The sequence below is a fragment of the Bombyx mandarina genome, chromosome 23 (genome assembly GCF_030267445.1).
Source record: "Bombyx mandarina strain Sakado chromosome 23, ASM3026744v2".
Taxonomy (NCBI): Eukaryota; Metazoa; Arthropoda; class Insecta; order Lepidoptera; family Bombycidae; genus Bombyx; species Bombyx mandarina.
The window spans coordinates 13,352,204-13,372,051 of record NC_143229.1 but is presented as its reverse complement, the minus strand read 5'-3'; the positions used below and the strand labels follow the sequence as shown (position 1 = coordinate 13,372,051).

General features: G+C 38.4%; 2 protein-coding genes across 4 annotated transcripts in view; one reads left to right on the top strand and one right to left on the bottom strand.

Moving 5' to 3' along the window:
* Positions 1-2,227: 2,227 nt before the first annotated feature.
* On the bottom strand, positions 2,228-3,968 carry LOC114251957 (tRNA-splicing ligase complex subunit ASW). 2 transcript variants are annotated; one of them, XM_028186407.2, is made up of 3 exons: positions 3,281-3,968; positions 2,880-3,200; positions 2,228-2,511 (listed from the first exon to the last, which is right to left on the bottom strand). In XM_028186407.2, the coding sequence occupies exons 1-3, from the start codon at positions 3,353-3,355 to the stop codon at positions 2,455-2,457; spliced, it is 453 nt and encodes a 150-aa protein (XP_028042208.2). In that variant the 5' UTR covers positions 3,356-3,968; the 3' UTR covers positions 2,228-2,454. The 2 variants fall into 2 exon arrangements, with proteins under 2 accessions (XP_028042208.2, XP_028042209.2); XM_028186408.2 differs by having other exon boundaries at positions 3,089-3,200; positions 3,281-3,935.
* A 326-nt stretch (positions 3,969-4,294) lies between these two features.
* The window catches only part of LOC114239704 (popeye domain-containing protein 1), a 28,763-nt gene continuing 13,209 nt past the window's right edge, over positions 4,295-19,848 (top strand). Inside the window, exons 1-3 of one of the 2 annotated variants that reach the window (XM_028170057.2) lie at positions 4,295-5,178; positions 6,182-6,339; positions 17,346-17,448. In XM_028170057.2, coding sequence (XP_028025858.2) covers positions 4,675-5,178; positions 6,182-6,339; positions 17,346-17,448 — 765 coding nt within the window. In that variant the 5' untranslated portion in view covers positions 4,295-4,674. The remainder of the gene's footprint in view (positions 5,179-6,181; positions 6,340-17,345; positions 17,449-19,848) is intronic. The other variant, XM_089737760.1, reaches the window with a different exon arrangement.

Here is a 19,848-nt window from a genome sequence, read left to right as displayed (position 1 = left end):
ATACAATTTTATTGTAAAATATAAATAATATTCTTTTATAGTTTGAAATTAATGAGTAACTCTTCACACTCATTGTTCATTTATGTGATTGAACGAGAACTGAACGCATCACTATTACTTTAAATATAGCAACATTATTTCACAAAGTGACATTAGCTACTGTCAGCTGGCTTCGTCTAATTAAAAATCCGACTATATATAGGTTTCCTACTTCATTGGTTCTGTAGTTCCATTTTTCCACCTGGAAAGACGCAGGTGTCACCCATTCAGCCAAATCAGATACAGCCAAAAAGATACGGAGACACTCTTTATACACACTAATGGCTGTTTTAAAGAAAGAGTGGCAACAATAGTCCAAAGAAGAATGTTTTAAGTTAATTAGTGGGCCGTTCTTATAGCCTACTTCTAGGATGAACTAATTTATACTTATTTTTTTCCAGTCAACATGCTGAAGCCCGTGGCCGATCTAGGGGTGGTCGTGGTGTCGGTAGAAGTGTCTACACACGTGGTGGAATTTACCCCCAAACCATTCCTTAGGCCGCTAAACCGTAATTTTAAGAGGTCTTACAACTAAATCTTAAAATAAGATACCTTTTTATTTACTTTATTTATTTATTGCATATGTGGGTGGACGAACTCACAGCCAGCCTGGTGTTAAGTGGTTACCACAGCCCATAGACATCTACAACTTAAATGCCGCCATCCGCCTTGAAATAAGATATAAGTTCTAAGGTCTCAGTATAGTTACAACCGCTGCCCCACCCTTCAAACCGAAACGCATTACTGCTTCACGGCAGAAATAGGCAGGGTGGTGGTACCTACCCGTGCGGACGGAAAAGTTCGCACGATCAGTCATTACACAAATTATAATTTTTCGGGTTTGATTTTTATTACACGGTGTTATTTTCTCACCGTGGAAGTCAATCGTAAACATTTTTTAAGTACGTACTTCATTAGAAAAATTGGTACCCGCCTGCGGGATTCCAACTTCCAGTAATGAGGACTGTGGTGGGTTGGCACACGCTCGATCCGCTATCGCTCCCGTTTAGCCCGGACTCTACCTCGTCCCCTCAGGATACCGCTGAAGCCATAGATATCGTAACGTCACACATCACCTCGACATTACATAGGCCAACCAAGCAAGTTGTAGTGGAGGATTTTCTTCACCGCTTCAAATTGCCCGACGATGTTAGGGAACTCCATAGAGCCAAGAACGCCTCGATCCGCGCCTACGATAGGTATCCTACCGAGGAAAATAGTATTAGAATGCGTGCCCTACAACGCGACGTAGTCTCGCATCGCCGAAGTCCGAGATGCCAGATGGTCTGATTTCTCAGAAGGACTCACGACCTTCCAACGGTCTTTCTACCGCTTAGCTCGTAGTCTCAAATCGGATACGTTAGTAACTATGCCCCCCCTCGTAGGCCCCTCAGGCCGACCCGCGGCGTTAGATGACGACGAAAAAGCAAAGCTGCTGGCCGATACATTGCAAACCCAGTGGACGCCCAGCATTCAATCAGCGGACCCTGTCCATGTAGAATTAGTAGACAGTGAGGTAAACCGCAGAGCCTCCTACCCACCCTCGGATGCGTTACCACCCGTCACCCAGATGGAAGTTAGAAACTTGATCAAAGACCTACATCCTCGCAAAGCACCCAGTTCCGACGGTATATAAAACCGTATTATTACACTTCTACCCGGCCAACTCATCGCAATGTTGGCAACTATTTTCAATTGTCCAATAAATAAAAAATTCAAACACCAGTGCATCGCTAGATACGAATGAACTGGCGTCTTATCTTTTAGGCCACGACGACTTCAAAAGTCACAAACTAAACAACATTCTAACAGTCTACAGTGATCTGATATAATATCATTTTCATGTCATCATAATTATCTTATGTAGTTTAATCCCACTGCTATTCTTAAAAATACAACTAAATACAACTATTAGCCACAAAAAAAATGCATTAGTTATTATTGGTGTCAAGAAACTTTGAAAAATTTGATTTTATTTGGTGATATAAAACATAGTTCATAATTTCACAAAAATCATTATTCAACGCTCATTTTAGACTAATTGACAAACCTTTTACAACTTTTCAATTGTATTCCAATGGTGTCTCCAGTGTTGACTGACCACAGGAATCATACAATTACACAAATGTCTCAAGATTTAATTGAGACTTTCTTATCAGCATCATAGAAAAATAAAACACTAATCGTATAAAATTGAACTTAAATTAATATATTATGTGTATAAACTTCATCATCATTAAATAGACTGAGAACAAAGAAATTGCATAGTTTCTGATACATCACAATATATTGTGTCAATGACATGGCAATATTATTTTTGAGATCCTGTTGAATACTTCAGATCTCCTGAGCATTTTGAACATCTTCATTAATGTATCTTATTGTGCTGCCTGTTTTCTTTTAAATTGATTTGCTTTAAGGCCATGTTATTACTTTTCTTTCTTTTTTTGCTTGAATAGGCTCAGAGTTAGGCTGTAAGAAAATTAGGATAATTACTTGACTATTGTGGATCGCAAATTGCTGACAATTTTTTTTAGCATTTCTATTTTTAAAGTACTAGATGATAACAATATCCTTTTAAATCCAAATTATATTAATTGTAACTGAGGTTCACAGAGGTTGTGTGTATTTGAGTGAGCCCATATAAACAGCAGAATTTAATAATAAAGTTGTATTTGAGCATAATGATTATATTGAGCTGTGTATATTGTCATTACATTTACAACATGGCATCTCAAAAAATGACACCGGATCATATGTACAAAGTCTATTTCTTAGTACCACAAATTTTGATAAACTTCATTATATTGTATTTTACTGCTTTAAGTACTTATACTTACATCATTGATGATTTTCCTTTTATGATTATTACTATTCATGTGTGAGCACTTTGTTGTTACATTTTCTAGCTTTATCCGTTTCATGTGACCTGATAATAAATCAGGAGGGGGTTTGATTCGCTCAACCGTAGTGTGTCTAGTTTCTTTGATTTTATTTAAAGATCGCGATGGCTCCGGACTGATATGACGAGTTCTATTCAATATTTTACCTCTTCCAGAATCCCGGTATTTTCTTTGTCCGTACGGAACGCAGTATTGATGAAATAAGTCCAATAAGTCATCTCTCAGCATTTTTTCTATCCCATCAATTCTCAAATGTCTCTAAAATGAAACTAAAATCATATTAATTGTTTATTTACAAAATTGTATTGCAAAGATGCTCCAAAATATTCAATACTTACCTGTTCTATTATGTGGGTTAGTTGTTCATTACTCAATAGTTCTGGATGTAAAAGCATTTCGTGAGGAACAGCCATTGTTTTTCCGACGTTAAAGAGGAAGATTTAATTACGTGCAACATTGAAACTGAGATTATTTGAAGTTTTATAGCTCCTACGCATAATATTATTTACCGGTATCTACCAAAATATCGAATTTTAAATTCCATCCCACACCAACACCATTCACACACAGTGCTAGTGCCGTGACAAGTCAGGTAGATTAAGTGATATCAAGTATTCTAATACTTTCTTCTATTTTAATACTCGATGTCGGATAGAGTGCAAACGTGTACCTTAAAGTTTGCATGTAATTCTGTTACTCGACCTAACCACACTTTATCACAAACTTTACCTGCATCGCTTACGTGACTATCAGAGTGATTCACGAATTTCTTAACTTGAAGGGATAGTAAGACTTGACGGACATGAATTCTAGGCTATAATTTATTCTAAATAATAATACACCTTTTTGATACGCGTGTTGCAATTTCACATGTAATTTTTATGATACTGAAATATTGAATCGAATACTATAGGCGTGAATCTGTTCAGGCATTAACTTATTGGATTCCAAATACTTTGACAACGAATATTTCATTACAAAGAAGTCTAAGCTAAGTCGGCACATCACTATATGCACAGCTCTTGTACCCTGTCACCTGTCAAAGTTTTTTGCTAGTTCGAGAGAGCAGAGGCAACAGATTCAAAGCTTTTTCGACTCACTTTTTACATTGTGAAGTCGTCGTGCCCTGTGGAATAAAACGCCTGGTGCATTCATATTTAGCGATCTTAAATGCAAATTAAACAGTGCTGCATGTTTTTCAGACAAACACGAGGTATTTGCAGGATAACTGTACAGGAAAGATTAATTAATTAATTATTAATGCCTTACCCGTACTTTGTCCTACCAGTATTATAGAGGTCAGTAAAGAGTGACTGATGTTTTGACAAATCTGTTACAATCACAATTGACAACTGACGGTTGAATTGTCAGTTTGTTATTTCCTCACTTTGTGATTTGAACTGATTTGTGTGCTTCGATTATTTGCCTAGCTTGAATCTTTTAGCAAAAATATAGTTTAGAATAAAAGTTTACTTTTGATTAAGTACGCTAGTACTATTGCGCTTAAATAACTTTCTCTGAATATTTATTTGCAACTAAAAACTCCATGTTGACGTGCTCTGTTTGTTGCTGTGCATATTTGTTAGTGGTTAATATAAATCCAATATTTTTTTCGGTGATATTGTACATTTAAAAAAAAAAAAGTGTGTAGTGACTTATATAAAAATTCAAATGATAATAGTTAATGTGTTATCGATGAGCGATCTTGGCGTTTGTGTCCGAACTTGTCGGAATGATGTTGATTATCAGTGCCTTAATAACTGGGATGGTGACCGGTCTTCAGAACATTACGACCGAGTCTCCATCGATGATCAGTGACATCACAACATCATTGAATACGAAGGATAAAGTTCCAGAAATGGGGCTGGTTGAACCCACTAAGCTATCTCTACCCACTAGTGACATGGTGAATGTCAGTATTCACGACCAGCCGTCTATGTGGGATTTGTACTTGCACCACTGTTCCAAGTGGAGGCCAATAAATCACATATTTTTCCAAGTGGCGAATATATTCTTTCTTATGTCATTCCTGGCACCTCATACAGACATTGGGCAAATATGGCTTCGGGTGGGCCTGATGATGGGGTGCGCGTTTTCAGGAATGTGGGCATGGAGTGTTGAATGTTACTTGGATGCAGTGCTATGGAACAGTGTATTTATATTGATAAACTTTGTGTATTTCTCTTACCAGTTTTATTTAATGAGACCAATTAAGTTCCACAAGGAGATTGAAGAGGTGAGCACCTTCAAATTAAACTATAAAGCATTCTTTAATTTTATGATGCACTCACTAGTTTCATGATGATTGGGATATTAGAATGTCTTATTCAATAAAAAAATTTTTTTAAGTAATGTTAAAAGGAGACACAACGCAAAACATTTGCATTCATCAAGCAAGTCTAAATAATTAATTAATAAGCATTTTTTTATTTCTTTTTCAAAAGGAGCACTAATTTTTACATTAATCAATTTTATTCAAATTAGAGGCCCATTTGATATTAGACACTCATACTATAATGTTGAAAAAGAACTGTCTGAATTTATCTATTAAAGTTACAATTAGTATTCATTTAGTATTCATTACATTTCTCATAATAGTTTTTCAACAAACACATCTGCTTGATAATAATATTTGTTCTGATTATAAACAATAACATTATGGTACAGTTATGTAACATGCTAAAGTTATTTGTGATTTTGTCATATTTGTTCATTTTCTACATACTTATGTCAATTTTATTCCATTGAGTTGAGAATTGCTACCGCTGTTAACTGGGATGTTTAGCAATCATAAACGGTATGTTAATATTCATAACAGAAATGGTCAGCTTGAATTTTTTGTGAGTTGTAATTACTTAAACTATGGAAAAATCAAAGTATTTTAGCAATGAAAGTATGAATATATAATTATAAAACTATTCAATATACAATTATATATAAAATTGTAAAATATGGCCCTTTGATAGCAGAGTATAGTACTAACGCTTCAACATACTGAGATTTCATATACCTAAAAACATTCTATATTAGCCAGATAAGCTCTTTACAAACATCATTCTCAGTATGAGAATATTAAATGAATATCTATTTGGAATAAAATTTACTTTAGGATGAAACATTGATTAGACACTCATTATTATGTTATTCTTGTGATAAAGAAAATGCAACAGTAAATACAAATCGACAACAGCTATGCAACACACAAACTAAATGACTACAATTTTTTATTTTTGTTTCAGGTGTACTTAGCTTTGTTCAAACCACTACGGGTATCAAGGAGACAGTTCCGCCGAGTGCTCATGTGCATGAGAAATGTGAGGCACCTCAAGTGTCATGAACTCTATGCACATGAGAAGGTTACTAAAGTTGACAGCCTTTCGTTGGTGCTTTCGGGCAAGTAAGTATCTGTTAGATAATAAATTCAGAGGTTAATAATTATGAAATGTAGACATTTTTGTCATTATTTTTTAAAATTGCCATTGTAGAGACAAGCATATGGTCAATATGATTGTGATTAGTTACTGTTGCTCATGGACAACATAAATGCAATGAAAACAGCCATGATGTTGACTTGAAAAAATGTATTGTGATCAAAACTGGAGTAAAGATAAAGCTAAAGTTATTTATGTATTATGAAACCAAAATACGACATTGTTGTAATATAGCAACCTGATATCATGTTTCCTTGGTCTTCTTAATGGTTGGTACATTGATTAGTACACATCTAATAATAAATAAGTGGTTGATGAAAATCAGTAATAAGTGTAGAAGTCACAAAATTCGTTGTTGTTTAGAATGTAGTTTGATAATCAGAATGAAATGTAGCTATATACTAAACATATCAGATGGCACAGCGCTCCTAAAAAAGTGATTTAATATTCTAAAGCAATGTTTTTTTTTTTGCATGTGTATTATTATTTTCATATTGTAATTGGTTCTAATGGATTAAAGGTATATATCTATCTATGCATTATTTAAATAATTTCTCAACAATTGATTTAATAATTAAATTACAAACCCATGGGTTCGGCAAGGCTCTGAAAATAAGATTGAAGATTTTTTTTGCATTTTCTCCGATTTTCCCAAGTCGTAGACAATTACATAAGCAATACGATTTTACGACCAAATTAACAATAAAAGTTAAAAAAACATTATTCATGAACCAAATAAATGGTTTTAATGGCGATATGATTTAATAAATAAAAACTATGCTATCACGTCTTAGGCCAAAGTACCTAACACAATTATATTGTCGACTAGTGAGAATCTTCGAGATAGTCAGACAATTTTGAAGTTGTTCAAAATGATAATATAAAATCCTACATCGAAATAGAAACAAATTAAACGAATAAAAGCATCTTAAAAACACAATACTAAGCATGATTTAAAACAAAAGTAGAGAGTTTTCAGCAAAAATGTAATTTTCCTTTTTTGGTTGGGCGCACAAGGTTACGCGGGTAGTCGAAATTTGTTAGAATCGCTCGTGGCAAGACCTTCACAAGAGCATATCCAAGATGCAACATAACAAAAAAAAATGCATTATCGCATAAATAACACGTTTTAGGTTTCTTTCGAAATATTCTTTCTAGAAAAGCTTTGGAGATTAAAGCATTAGAGAGCAATTGCGTCACCTAAAGAGCTTTGTTTACAGATATTAAGATATTAATCCATATTTGTATGAATTTTCACTATCAACAATGAGTCGTATATTTGCACTATGTGTGTCACTGTTTTTACATTTTTATATTTTGCGACTCGATCAAAAACGCCGCGACATTATATCCAACATACCAATATCTTCTAATTACTGGTGATAGAACGTCTTATGAGTTAGCACGGATAGGTACCACAACCACCCCGCCTATTTCTGCTATGAAGCAGTAATGTGTTCCGGTTTGTAGGGTGGGGTAGCCGTTGTAACTATACTGAGACCTTAGAACTCATATTTCGAAGTGGGTGGTGGTATTTATGTTATAGACGTCTATGGGCTTTGGTTACTATTTAAAATCAGGTGGGCCGTGAGCTCGTCCACCTAACTAAGCCATAAAAAATAATAATCTTCAATATCATAAAATCAGACTGACGAAACGAAGTTTGAAGTGATTTCACAACAATAGCATCCTCTGAGTCGAAGGACTACAGGAAACCCGTCTACACAATCGACCTGAATCACAGGCACAGAATTGGTATCGGTTGGTTCTTTCTCAAGAAGCGTGTATGGTAGCCTTACGCTTCGTCTTCCTGGGCTCCTTCGCTGGTAGTCAAACCTCATATGCGGGGAAGATTGCAAGCGTTTATCTCGCGGTATAAGTAAGGGGAGATCGGAATGCTACCTTCACCGGCCCTATTGTCAACCCCACCTGCACGCGCCGGATGGCGGCGGCGACCAACAGGTTGCCGTGGTGCTCCCTGCTAGAAAACCAACGGGGCAATGGCGACCGAGCAGTGGCGGTATAACCATACACACCCGTCAGGGCAACCTGTACGGAAGAGGCGTCAGAAACCTTGGGGATCAAATACCCCCTAAAGTGCTGGTGCAGAAGGCAACGGGAAACCACTGCACTAATTTCCCACGAGAGTCATGAGCAGGTCTTATAAGAGTAAAAGTGTGCGTTGCGATCCGAGTAGCGACCGGCGCCCTAAGTTGTCCGGGAACCGGGGTGTGAAATTGGTTACCGGCCATGGGGGAGCAGGCGACCAGGCACCTCATGGAAATTATGCCACTGGAAGAAGAACAACAAAACTCCAATTACGTAATGATATCCGCATCGGAACGTGGAATGTGAGAGGCCTCATCGATGAAGGAAAGCTCCACGTACTGGATCACGAACTCGAGCGATGTAATACGGTTATTACGGGACTAAGTGAGACGCATTGGAAAGAGAGTGGGCACAGAAACCTGGAGAACCACACCATCTACTTCTCAGGAAATGAATTATCTAGCTTTGCTGGAGTGGGTATCGCAATACCCAAGCTCTGGACTGAGTCGGTCCTGGGCTATAATCCTGTCAGCGACAGGATCATCACCATGAAACTCAGTGCTTCACCATGTGCACTGAATATCATTCAGGTCTACGCCCCTACCAGCGCTGCTACTGAGGAAAAAATTGAGAGCTTCTATAATCAACTCGAGGCTTGTATAAACAACATCCCAAAAAGAGAGATACTGATGATTATCGGCGACTTTAACGCAAAGGTTGGAACCACTGTTTTGGATGTAGGGTTACGAAATATCGTGGGTCACTACGGTCTTGGTTGCAGGAACAGTAGAGGAGAACGGTTGATTCAGTTTGCGGCAGATAATAACTTAACAATAATGAATACAGCCTTCAAACACCACCCCAGAAGACTGTATACTTGGACATCCCCAAACGGAGAGCACCGCAACCAAATCGACTATATACTGATCAAGACAAGATGGAGAAGCTCAATGACCAACGCTCATACACTACCGGGAGCTGATGTCACGTCGGATCACCAGCTACTAATATGCAATATGAGGATCAGACTGCGTAGACCTATAATTAGAAAAACTGTCAAACGCCTAGAAGTCATTGATAGAAACTCGTTTGTCCAGTCTCTTCAGGATATGGAACAATGCTGGTACGAAAACTGCAGCAAGGAAGTGAGCGTTGATCACCTCTGGCAATCTACCGTGCAATTTATAAAAGATGTCGTGCACGAATCACAGCCCAAAAAGAAATCCAAGAAAAGGCAGCATTGGATGTCTACCGAGACCTGGGACTTAATTGAGAAGCGTAGAGAGCTTAAGGCTGGCGGTGCCAGAATGCAGGAGTTGAACGTCATGAGCTCCGCCATACAGGCTGCTTGCCGTCGTGACCGAAACACAGCGCTACAATCAATATGTGAAGAGGTTGAAAGGCATTCTCAAAATTTTGAAACAAAAGATTTACACATGAAAATCAGACTTGTAAAAAAAAAAACTTTAAAACTTTAAAACTCGTCAATTTAAGCCAAAGACTTGGGCTATTGAGAATGCGTCTGGAGATACTGTCACTGAGATCAAAAAGATTGTTAGCGCTTGGAAAGACTATTGAAAGTCTCTGTTTACTGACACCACAACAAAGATCTCAATGACCTACAGTGAACCCTCGGAACTGGAGCCGATGCCTTTAAAGGACGAGGTGCGAGCAGCTATCAACCACCTTAAACGGAATAAGGCTGTAGGTTTTGATGAAATCCCCATCGAGACAATAAAAGCCATGGCGGAAATCGGAGTGGATATACTGCACATCATCTGTTGTCGAATTTGGGTCACTGGAGTTTGGCCGAGCGATTGGTCACATTCGATATTCATTCCACTTCACAAAAAGGGATCAACGAAGAAGTGCAATAACTACAGACTAATTTCTCTCGTATCCCACGCCAGTAAAGTCATGCTGCACATAATTAACACGAGGCTCCAAGGTTACTTGTCCCGAGAGATCGCCCCCGAGCAAGCAGGTTTTGTAAAAGGTCGAGGCACAAGAGAGCAACTACTCGTAATGCGGCAAATTGTAGAAAAGGCCAGAGAATTTAATATTAGCCTATATGTGTGCTTCGTGGATTTCCGAAAGGCTTTTGATACCGTCAAGTGGTGGAAGCTGTGGTTGGTACTGACGGAAATGGGTGTACCGCAACATCTTGTACACACCATCAGACGTCTGTACGAAGATGGCACGGCCGCTGTTCGTGTTGACAGTATTGACTCCGAACGCTTCAGCACACAGGCAGGCGTTAGGCAGGGCTGCATACTATCTCCTCTTTTATTTAATATATACACAGAGTATATAATGCGGATAGTTCTTGAAGATTGGGATAAAGGAATATCCGTTGGTGGTCGGAAAATATCAAACTTGAGATACGCCGATGATACTACCCTCTTGGCGTCAACCAGAGACGAAATCGAGGTGCTTCTTCGCCGGCTGGAGACTACAGCGTTGGATTTTGGACTTGCGATCAATCGTGATAAGACCAAAATGATGATCGTAGATCGTGCTAACATCAACCAACCGGAAGTCCAACATATAGCGGGATGCGAGGTAGTTAATAGCTATGTATATCTAGGCTCCACTATCACCAACGCTGGAGGCTGCGAAGATGAGATCCGAAGACGTTGCGCCGTGACAAGATCCTCAGTTGAGAGGCTAACAAAGATTTGGAGAGACCGCAGAATAACCAAAAATACAAAAGTTCGGTTAATGAGATGCCTGGTCTTTCCAATCTTTCTGTATGGGGCTGAGACGTGGACGCTGAGGATGCAAGACCGTCGTAAGATCGACGCACTAGAAATGTGGTGTTGGAGACGTCTCCTCAGAATTCCGTGGACCGCGCACCGTACCAACATTTCGATCCTGAAAGAGCTCAACATCAAGGAGAGACTATCGTCAACAGTCCAATTACGAATCCTCAAATTCTTCGGGCACATCACTCGTAATGAGGACTCCATTGAGCGGTTGGTGGTGCAAGGGAAAGTCGAGGGCAAAAGATCTCGCGGACGATCTCCAACACGATGGACCGACCTCATAAAATCTGTTACTCACTCCAACATAAATGCTTGCTCTCACTCTGCGAAACATCGTGCCACATGGCGTCGCATCGCGAGAGCATCGGTATCGCAGGATCCGACTGATGCATGACCACGACCACTCTGTCAAGAGTGTACGAATAGGAAGAATCTCGCGGTATCCAAATAGCATCCACAGTAATGGCCGTTCGGCAACGATCTGGAGCCGGTAGTTCCCGAAATAACTACATATTTTCAATCAGCTCCTACACCACCCGGAAAATGAGACATCTTCGGTCACAATTAACCGAGTCTCTGAGGACCAGACTATGGCTTCGACGGTCCGCAGGTTGCTGATCGATCGGCTATCTGCCTGGACTATGCATTTAGTACGGTAGTACTCAGAGTTGCCTTGCCGTCGGTAATCACTTAATCAGTCATCTGTCTTTGTCAGTTAGCGATATTAACCGGTTTACCAGTGGCGGATCGTAACCTGATTTTCCTTGTCGACAAAATTGCCGTAACCATTGTGTGATAGTAGGTGTTGTTGGCAAGTAACCGCGCGTCGCGACCTCTGGTCTCTTACTCGATCAGCAAATCAGAAGCGATTTCGTTGTACCAGTGTAATAGACTCCTTACGGCCGATTAGCACCAAATATATACGGCCTCATATTTCGTCTATAAGTGGGGTAGCATCCAAAATTAACGACATTCCTTCGGAAAAGACATTCGCAATCCTTCATACTAAAACTGAAGTGGTTTCACACATTGTCCTTATTTCTTGACTGTTAAGATTCTATTTGGCTATTACTTTTGCCTCACAATATATTTATCACGTGCTGTGTCTCCACTCGAGATAGTCGTAAAGTCCCAGGTGGGCAATAAAACAAAGAGTGATTGATGCTAAAACTTGATTTACGATACTTGTCTCTTGGTGCGTGCCCACAAATTTGTTTGCTTATATATTTTAGAATACTTTTGATTATGGCTTATTGTATAGTTGCAAAATTAACAAGTATGACGCTAGTTTTTTTTCCCTACCAATTCTCTGGTAGTAAATTAACTTGATGAACAAACTCCAAGTGTTTATATAAGAAATAAATGCCTACTTCAAATTTTAAAAATCTTTAGGCCTGAGACGATCACTAACAATGAGTTGTGGAGGATCACCATGCAGGCGACAATCGAGAGAAAGATCCTTGAAGTGGCATTAGATTAGTCACATATAAAGAAAACCTACCCACCTATCCAAGAGAGCACTGACCTGGAAAGTGTCTGGCAAAAGGAGGAGAGGCCGTCCCAGAACAACTTGGCGTCGCTCAGTAGAGCAGAAACTGGGCGTCTTGGGCATGACGTGGGTAGAGCTAGAATAGACTGCTCAAGACCGATGCAAATGGAAGAATTTGATTCGAGCCCTTACATCCCAGCAATAGGAAAGAAAGAAGAAGAAGATTCGCTGGTAGCCTAAGGGTTATTTAAATAGTGCCCAATCCTTTTCTCCAGCTTTTCTTTTAATGGTCTCCTAAAAATTCGAACGAGAGCTGTTGGATTATAAGTGATGAATTCCTTCACAACTATGATCAAACCATCATTTGATTGCGATTAGTAGATTAGCTAATGATTCACTTGGAATTAAGTGGTCAATGTAGCCCTGAGGAATGACGTCGAAGTCTCAATTGTATAAAGGCAGTTTCTTCCTTTAAACCGAAACGCATGACTGCTTCACGGCTGGGTAGTACCCACAAGCGCGGGGTCACATTACGTACGCAAGTGGACGTGGTCAAGTGGAAGTAGAATATTACATTTCCTAGTTGGGAAAGGCTCTCTTCCATCTGCCGGGAACGTGTTATGAGCTTCTTCGGACACATCATGCGGTCTCCCAGACATGAAATAGAGAAGCCCATAATTACGGGTCGCATAGAGGGCAAGCGCGCCGTGGGCAGAACACCAGCCAGATGGTCAGATCTAGCAAGATAAGCACTTGGTGGTAGTCTGTACCATGCAGTCCATGCTAACCACGATCGAGCACATTGGAAGTACGTCGAATGTGGTCGCGATCCTCAGTAGTGAGGGAACGATATAGGAGAGAGAGTTGGGAAGCGATATGCTGTTTGTGAATTCCCTATGCTTCGGTAAAGGTTTTACAACAAGTAAACGGTTCGTTAATTTGAATATTTTAGCTTTTTTTTTTACGAAAAACTTATTATATCTGTTTATCATAAAACACCTAATCAGAATATTATTGCATCAGTCAGCGATGGTCCGCTTGTTTCTTTTCTCCACTTGTGTGAGACTGAGGAATTGCTTACAAATCGTGATTTTGAATTTTTTTATTAATAAGACTAATCATGAATTTTATCGGTTCACGTATTCTAATAAGGAAGTGAAGTATTATATTCATTTTATTTGTTTTTCTTACGTAAAACCTGTTTGTAAACATGTCCAACTCATTTGGATAGCACGCCCCGGGTTCCGGCACGAAATAAGGTCATTCGGATTGGTTAAGCTCTTTATGTGCGTCTTATTAGGTTTAACTTTAAGAAAACTTTCATATTTTATCAGAATTTGTAAGGAAGACTCGAGGGCAGTGTTTGAAATATAATATTTATGTAATCGCATAAAATTGAAGGTGAATCAAATCTAAATGTTTTTCATGAATCAAAAAGATTTTCAGGGATTTTTTTATTCCATTTTTTTTTTAAATCAAGAACGTAATCAACACCACCCACCTTGAGACATGAATTATATATGCCAGTTTTCAGTGTAAAGGTTGCTAACCCCTCAAACCGAAACGGACTACTGCTTCGCGGCATATAATAGACGGGGTGGTGGTACCTTACCAGTGCGCGCTCACAAGACGCCCTACCACTAGCTTGCTTTTTTTTTACTAATAATATTATGTATATCATAGTACAAGTTTTCATTTTAAATCATTCATACAATAATTGTGAATGTAACTGAAAGAAAGAAATTGGACATACTGGAAAGATAATTACTGACCAACAGGAAGCTACACTATGCCTGGATATGTAGTTTTGATAGTGAGTCATCGAACCTGATATTATTCAATGATTGGCACAGTTGCCGCAGCGAAAACATGGCGGCAAAATGCAGACTTGTTCACCCTGTCAATAATATTGTACCCAAAGTTGACGCGAGAAGGGCAACTCGTAAACCTAAAAAATAAGACATCAGTACCGTCACTTACTGTATCGAATAACTAATATATAGACTTATAAAAAATAATCTTATGTAACTAAACAATTTTCTGAGGCAAATTACTATTATTTAAACTTGAATAGTAATGCTTACCTATACGAATTATATTTTTCTGTTAATGATTGATTGAAAACTATAAACCATAAAAGGTCATGTTTTCGTTATTGACTCATAATCATCATAAAAATTTCTGTTGTATGTATTTTACTCTCGTAAAAAAATCAATTGTAATGAACATATCGGTGACTGATTTAATGTTGTATCGAAAAAGACCTTGTAGTGAGTATTTATTCTCGAACTTTCCATTTAGTTCATTAGCAGACGTAGCAGATGCAAAATTAGGTAAATAAAGTAGTAGTTATTAAATTTTCGGATTATTTGTGTATAATAATAGCAGCCACCGTTTATCCATATATTCTAGGAATATTATGTAATATAATATTTGCTATAATATACGCTCGGCAAATTATCTATTGTCAATAAAATCGGTTCAGTCGTGTCGAAGATCAACCTGACCAAACAAAAATATAAACCTAAATATTTTGATTTCACTCAAGTGCTAATTATATTCAATATGTCCTCGAAAAATTGTTTATTTCGAAAGTACGAGCACTTAAATTTATTTATAGATTGGCTCTGTCCAATATTGGTGATCTACCCACGTTAAGACTACATAGGTCGAAAGCAATTATTATTGTGTCAGTGCTTCAGCGACGTAATTTTTGCGCATAAATAATAAATAAAAGAAATGTTTCTAATTCCATACACATTTAAATTTAATTTATCTGAAAATCAGTTGTGTATAACCTAGAGCGGCTTATTCAAAAAGTGAACTACGAATTTAGGTATAGCAATAAAAACATTGGTCAATCTTTGCCATTGACGATCCGATCGAGTTTGAGTTGTCTGATACAAAATGTTTTCAGGATTGCAATTATATATTTCAATTCATCAGAGGGAAACATTGTTTTTTGTCCGATAACCAAACCTTAGACCGTACCTTCGTCTGCTGTTTCTAATTAGCAGAGTCCGGAAATGCTTTTGCATTAATGGAATCATACAGGAACAGAATTTGAAAAACACAGACCCTCCATCTTGGAAAATTATTAGATTCATTGGAGTCTTTAATTTCTGTACATGCCGTATACCTAAGACACATTCATGTCCAGCAATCGTTACAAGTGAAACATACTGTATTTCATTTTATTATAATACAATGACGTAATATACAATTAGGCCTAGTTTGGATGAGTGGGCATTGCAGTTTAAGATGCGTCAGCTCTGTTAGGTAATAATAGAATAAGTTTCTACACAGTACTGGCCTACGCACACCGAGACGAAATGGCAGAGGATTTAAAATTTTAACAACCTTTTGTATTGGGAATACGACATAAATTTCAGTGTTTTAAATTGATCCTGTGAGATCACCAAAGAGGATTTATTGACATGGGTTGCCGAAGAACGCCGCAGTGCAAGCGGGGCTTTTTATTGCTTAGATGGGTTGACGAGATCACAGCCCACCTTGGCGTACGGTGGTTACCAAAACCCATAGACATTACAACGTAAATACCGCCACCCATCTTGAGACAAGAGTTCTAAGGTCTCAGTTTTTACAGTACAACGACTGCTCCGTCCTTCATATCGAAACGCATTACTGCTTCACGGCAGAAATAGGTATTTTCAAGTCAAAACTCGTTCAACTTATGCCTGAGATCTGTATCAGGCAGCAGGGACCGCCGCGTCACGTCGCGGGATGTCTTGGTAGACCTTCGGAATGCCACGGCATTTAACTGTGCACTTGTCTTGACTAGTAGCATGACTAGGGCATACAAGACAAAAATGAGTCGAATATATATGTCGGTATGTTCGATTCTGAAACAATGAACTATGGTCTACTTTTAATCGATTTAAGCCGTACTAATTCATTACAACGGAAGAAACGGCTTGACCTCTCTACGGTACCAAATTCTATGCAAATCAAGAGATCGTAAGAAACGTATTAAATCGATGTATTTGGATTTAAAAAAAACTTGTCATTGGTAATTTGTAACCCTTGTGTAATGTGTGTACCCAGAATTTCTGGTAGGAAAGTGAAGTAGTATCCATTACGTTTTAGTAGTCCTCATCAGTAGACAAGGATTTTTAGTGAACCTGATATCGCCGTTATCTTCTAGCTTCAGGAAATACTTACAACTAGGGAAAATAAATAGTGTTAGACAAGTATTTCGTATGGTTACCGCTATGCCGGCCGCAGGTGGTTGTTATAAATGCATGGTGTATATTGGTATGTCAGGGCAAGGATTTCAGTCTGGCCGGTGCAATGCAGTTATCAGAAAATTTTTACAGCACACTGTATTTTTTGTATGATGTAACATCAACTGAGAATGTCAGTTTGTCGTTTAGACTTTTAAATCCTTTAAAGACCTTTAAATCGGAAATGAGCAGCTTAATTACAATTCTGACGCAAAACCCGCCAGCACCGTAAAACGTATCTAACATAAGGTATTTAAGTACTATTATTTGTTTCTTTGGGGGTAGTCTATACCATGCGGTCCATGGCCGAACACTATGGGGGAAAGTCACACGTGGTCACCATCCTCATCAGCAGCTAGGGAACGATGAAGAAGAAGAACTTGGTTCTTCTTTTTTTGTTAAATTGTAATTATCTTTCTTTTCAGGCTTGTGGTGTCACAGAATCAGCGAGCTCTCCATATAGTGTTTCCTCATCATTTCTTGGACTCTCCCGAGTGGTTCGGCGTTTCGACTGACGATTATTTTCAGGTATGAACTTTTTCAGTGCAAATACGTGTTTTTTTTTTTCTCTAAGCAATGTTTACAGGGGGGATAGCATCGGGTGGACTGCTGGATTTAGAAGTCAACACGTGATTTATTATCCCAATTATTCTTCGTAATATTAGGTACTTTCGGTGGGTTATATTTTCTAAATGTTTTCTCTTCATCACTGTGGATCGGAACCGATTTGAAATCTATTTGCTATTTAGTTTATAGCTTAAATAGCCCCTTAGGCTACCAGCGAATAGATAGGAAATAAAAACAAAAAAATAATAATCCTACGTCTTCAGTATCTAGATTCAACAACGTGGCCAAGAATTTTAAAAAGTGGGTAAAATCGCGTGATCTATGTCGATGAAGGTGCGAATCGTGAAGACTTTCGCCTGCATAACTAATTTGTAAACGAATTTTAAAAGAAAAGGCTACAGACGTGAACGTTTTCTATTTTTAATTGTCAATTAATCATGCCTTAATTTATATATAACTGATTCGGCGGTGCAGTAGTTAGCTCGCTCCTAACTGTTGCGCCGAGGGTCGTGGGTTCGATTCTCGCATCGGGCAAGTATCCGTGTGATGAACAGGTTTGTTTGCTCTTTATATTTTTTTATCCTACTAATATTATAAATGTGAAAGTTTTTAAGAATGTATGTATGTATGTTTGTTACCCTTTCACGCAAAAACTATCGGATGGATTTTGATGAAACTTTACAATAATATAGCTTACACATCAGAATAACACATAGGTTATTATTTATAAATACAAAGTAGTGAACTATAAATACAATAAAAATTGATGATTTATTTCTAACGCACATTTGGTAGTAACAAATTGATCCTTATAGCAAAATAAATACTTTTATCGCCTCTGGTATTTAAAGTACTTAAACTTTGTCTTTTAATACATAATTTGGACAAATACTGGAATAGCTATGACTATAAACAACTGAGTGCGCGATATTATGAAAGATCAAGAGAGAAACTTCAATAAGATCAATAATAAATTACAGTTACCGAAGCGAAGCGAGGGCGGGTCGCTATTTACCTATAGATGTATATACTTAAACGTATATAAGTTTGTATGTCAGTTCTAGTATCCATACACAGGGAATCCGAATTTGAGCCCAGGCGCGTGATTTCTTCTCAGTTATTTATTATTAAATTATTTACCCGAAAAAACATCTTGCTTCTACGCGAAATTACGCTAACAATTTTCCTTGATCACGCGGGCGAAGTCGCGCGTAATATCTAGTAGTACTATAAAAAGAATTCGTGAAGGAATTGTTATGTTTAAAAACGGAATTCTTGAAAATTATTATTAATCATCAATCCGATTTCGAATTTTTAAGCTCCTTCGAAAAACAAAATAATCGAACAGCTGCTCGTTACGTCATCGCGGAAACAGGTCACGGCTTGATTCTCTTTATGTTTCACGTACGGCATTACCATAAATGCAGTGTAAACTGTGACCGGTCCGGCGGTGCTATTCTGCTAAATCAGTTCACGCGTACGAACGGTCGCCTGTCGCTGGTGTAAATACCCGCTTCTCGTTCTCACAGAGACCAGCCAAAACGAATATTGCTTTATAACCAGAATAGTACGGTTTGGTTTTTTTTGTAACTTCGCTTGCTTGCCTAGCGGAATCCACGTCAGTCCTGTCCCAATGTGAACGAGCCAAGTATTATGCTATATAAAGGTGCAACGTTCAATGCAACTTTCTAAACGAGCATACGTGTGGTTACGTTGCAAACAGTACGTTTAGTTTCGAAGCTTAGGGCGATCTTTAATTAATATTAGCTGTTTATTAAGTTTATTTATTCGACGGAAGAAAGCGGGATTGTCGTAACTTGAAAGACTCAACTTTACACCGGAGCCATCGATAAACGATAAACTTCTGTGCTTACTGTCTTTTTTTCCTACCTGTGCTGATATGAGCTGATATTATGAGCTCATGGGGCTCAAACCGGAAGTGTTGCTAATACTGGCCCTAGCAAGAGCAGTGCTTCGCAGCCAGCGAGAAACTCGGGGGGCTGTGTATGGGTTAATTCACTCGTCGAGCCCTTCGTCGCAAGCGACGGGTCCGGCGAGGACGGTGACCGGTTCTTATGGTAACTAAAACTGCGTTTCGATATTATTATTATTTTATTTCCCTTGTAGACAGGCATACGGGCCTCCTGATGGTGAGTGGTTACTGACGTTCATGGATGTTTCTAATGCCAAGGGCAGAGCCAAGCCGCTATCTAACATGAAGCCATATTATTATGTGCATGGATTCAACAAAGCATACAAAGATTCCTCTAATATCTCGCCCGAAGCGACGACTTGTATGCAAGAGTTCGACTATCAACACACAAAATAATATTTGAGTGTAACGTTGAAAAAAAAACGCGT

Bases quoted from the DNA above. Each gene is read 5' to 3' on its own strand.
- LOC114251957 (XM_028186407.2), bottom strand. From the start codon at position 3,355: ATGGCTGTTCCTCACGAAATGCTTTTACATCCAGAACTATTGAGTAAT. The intron at 3,201-3,280 runs GTAAGTATTGAA...GTTTCATTTTAG, and splicing joins TAACCCACATAATAGAACAG to AGACATTTGAGAATTGATGG. The intron at 2,512-2,879 runs GTAAGTATAAGT...ATTTTCTTACAG, and splicing joins AAAGGAAAATCATCAATGAT to CCTAACTCTGAGCCTATTCA.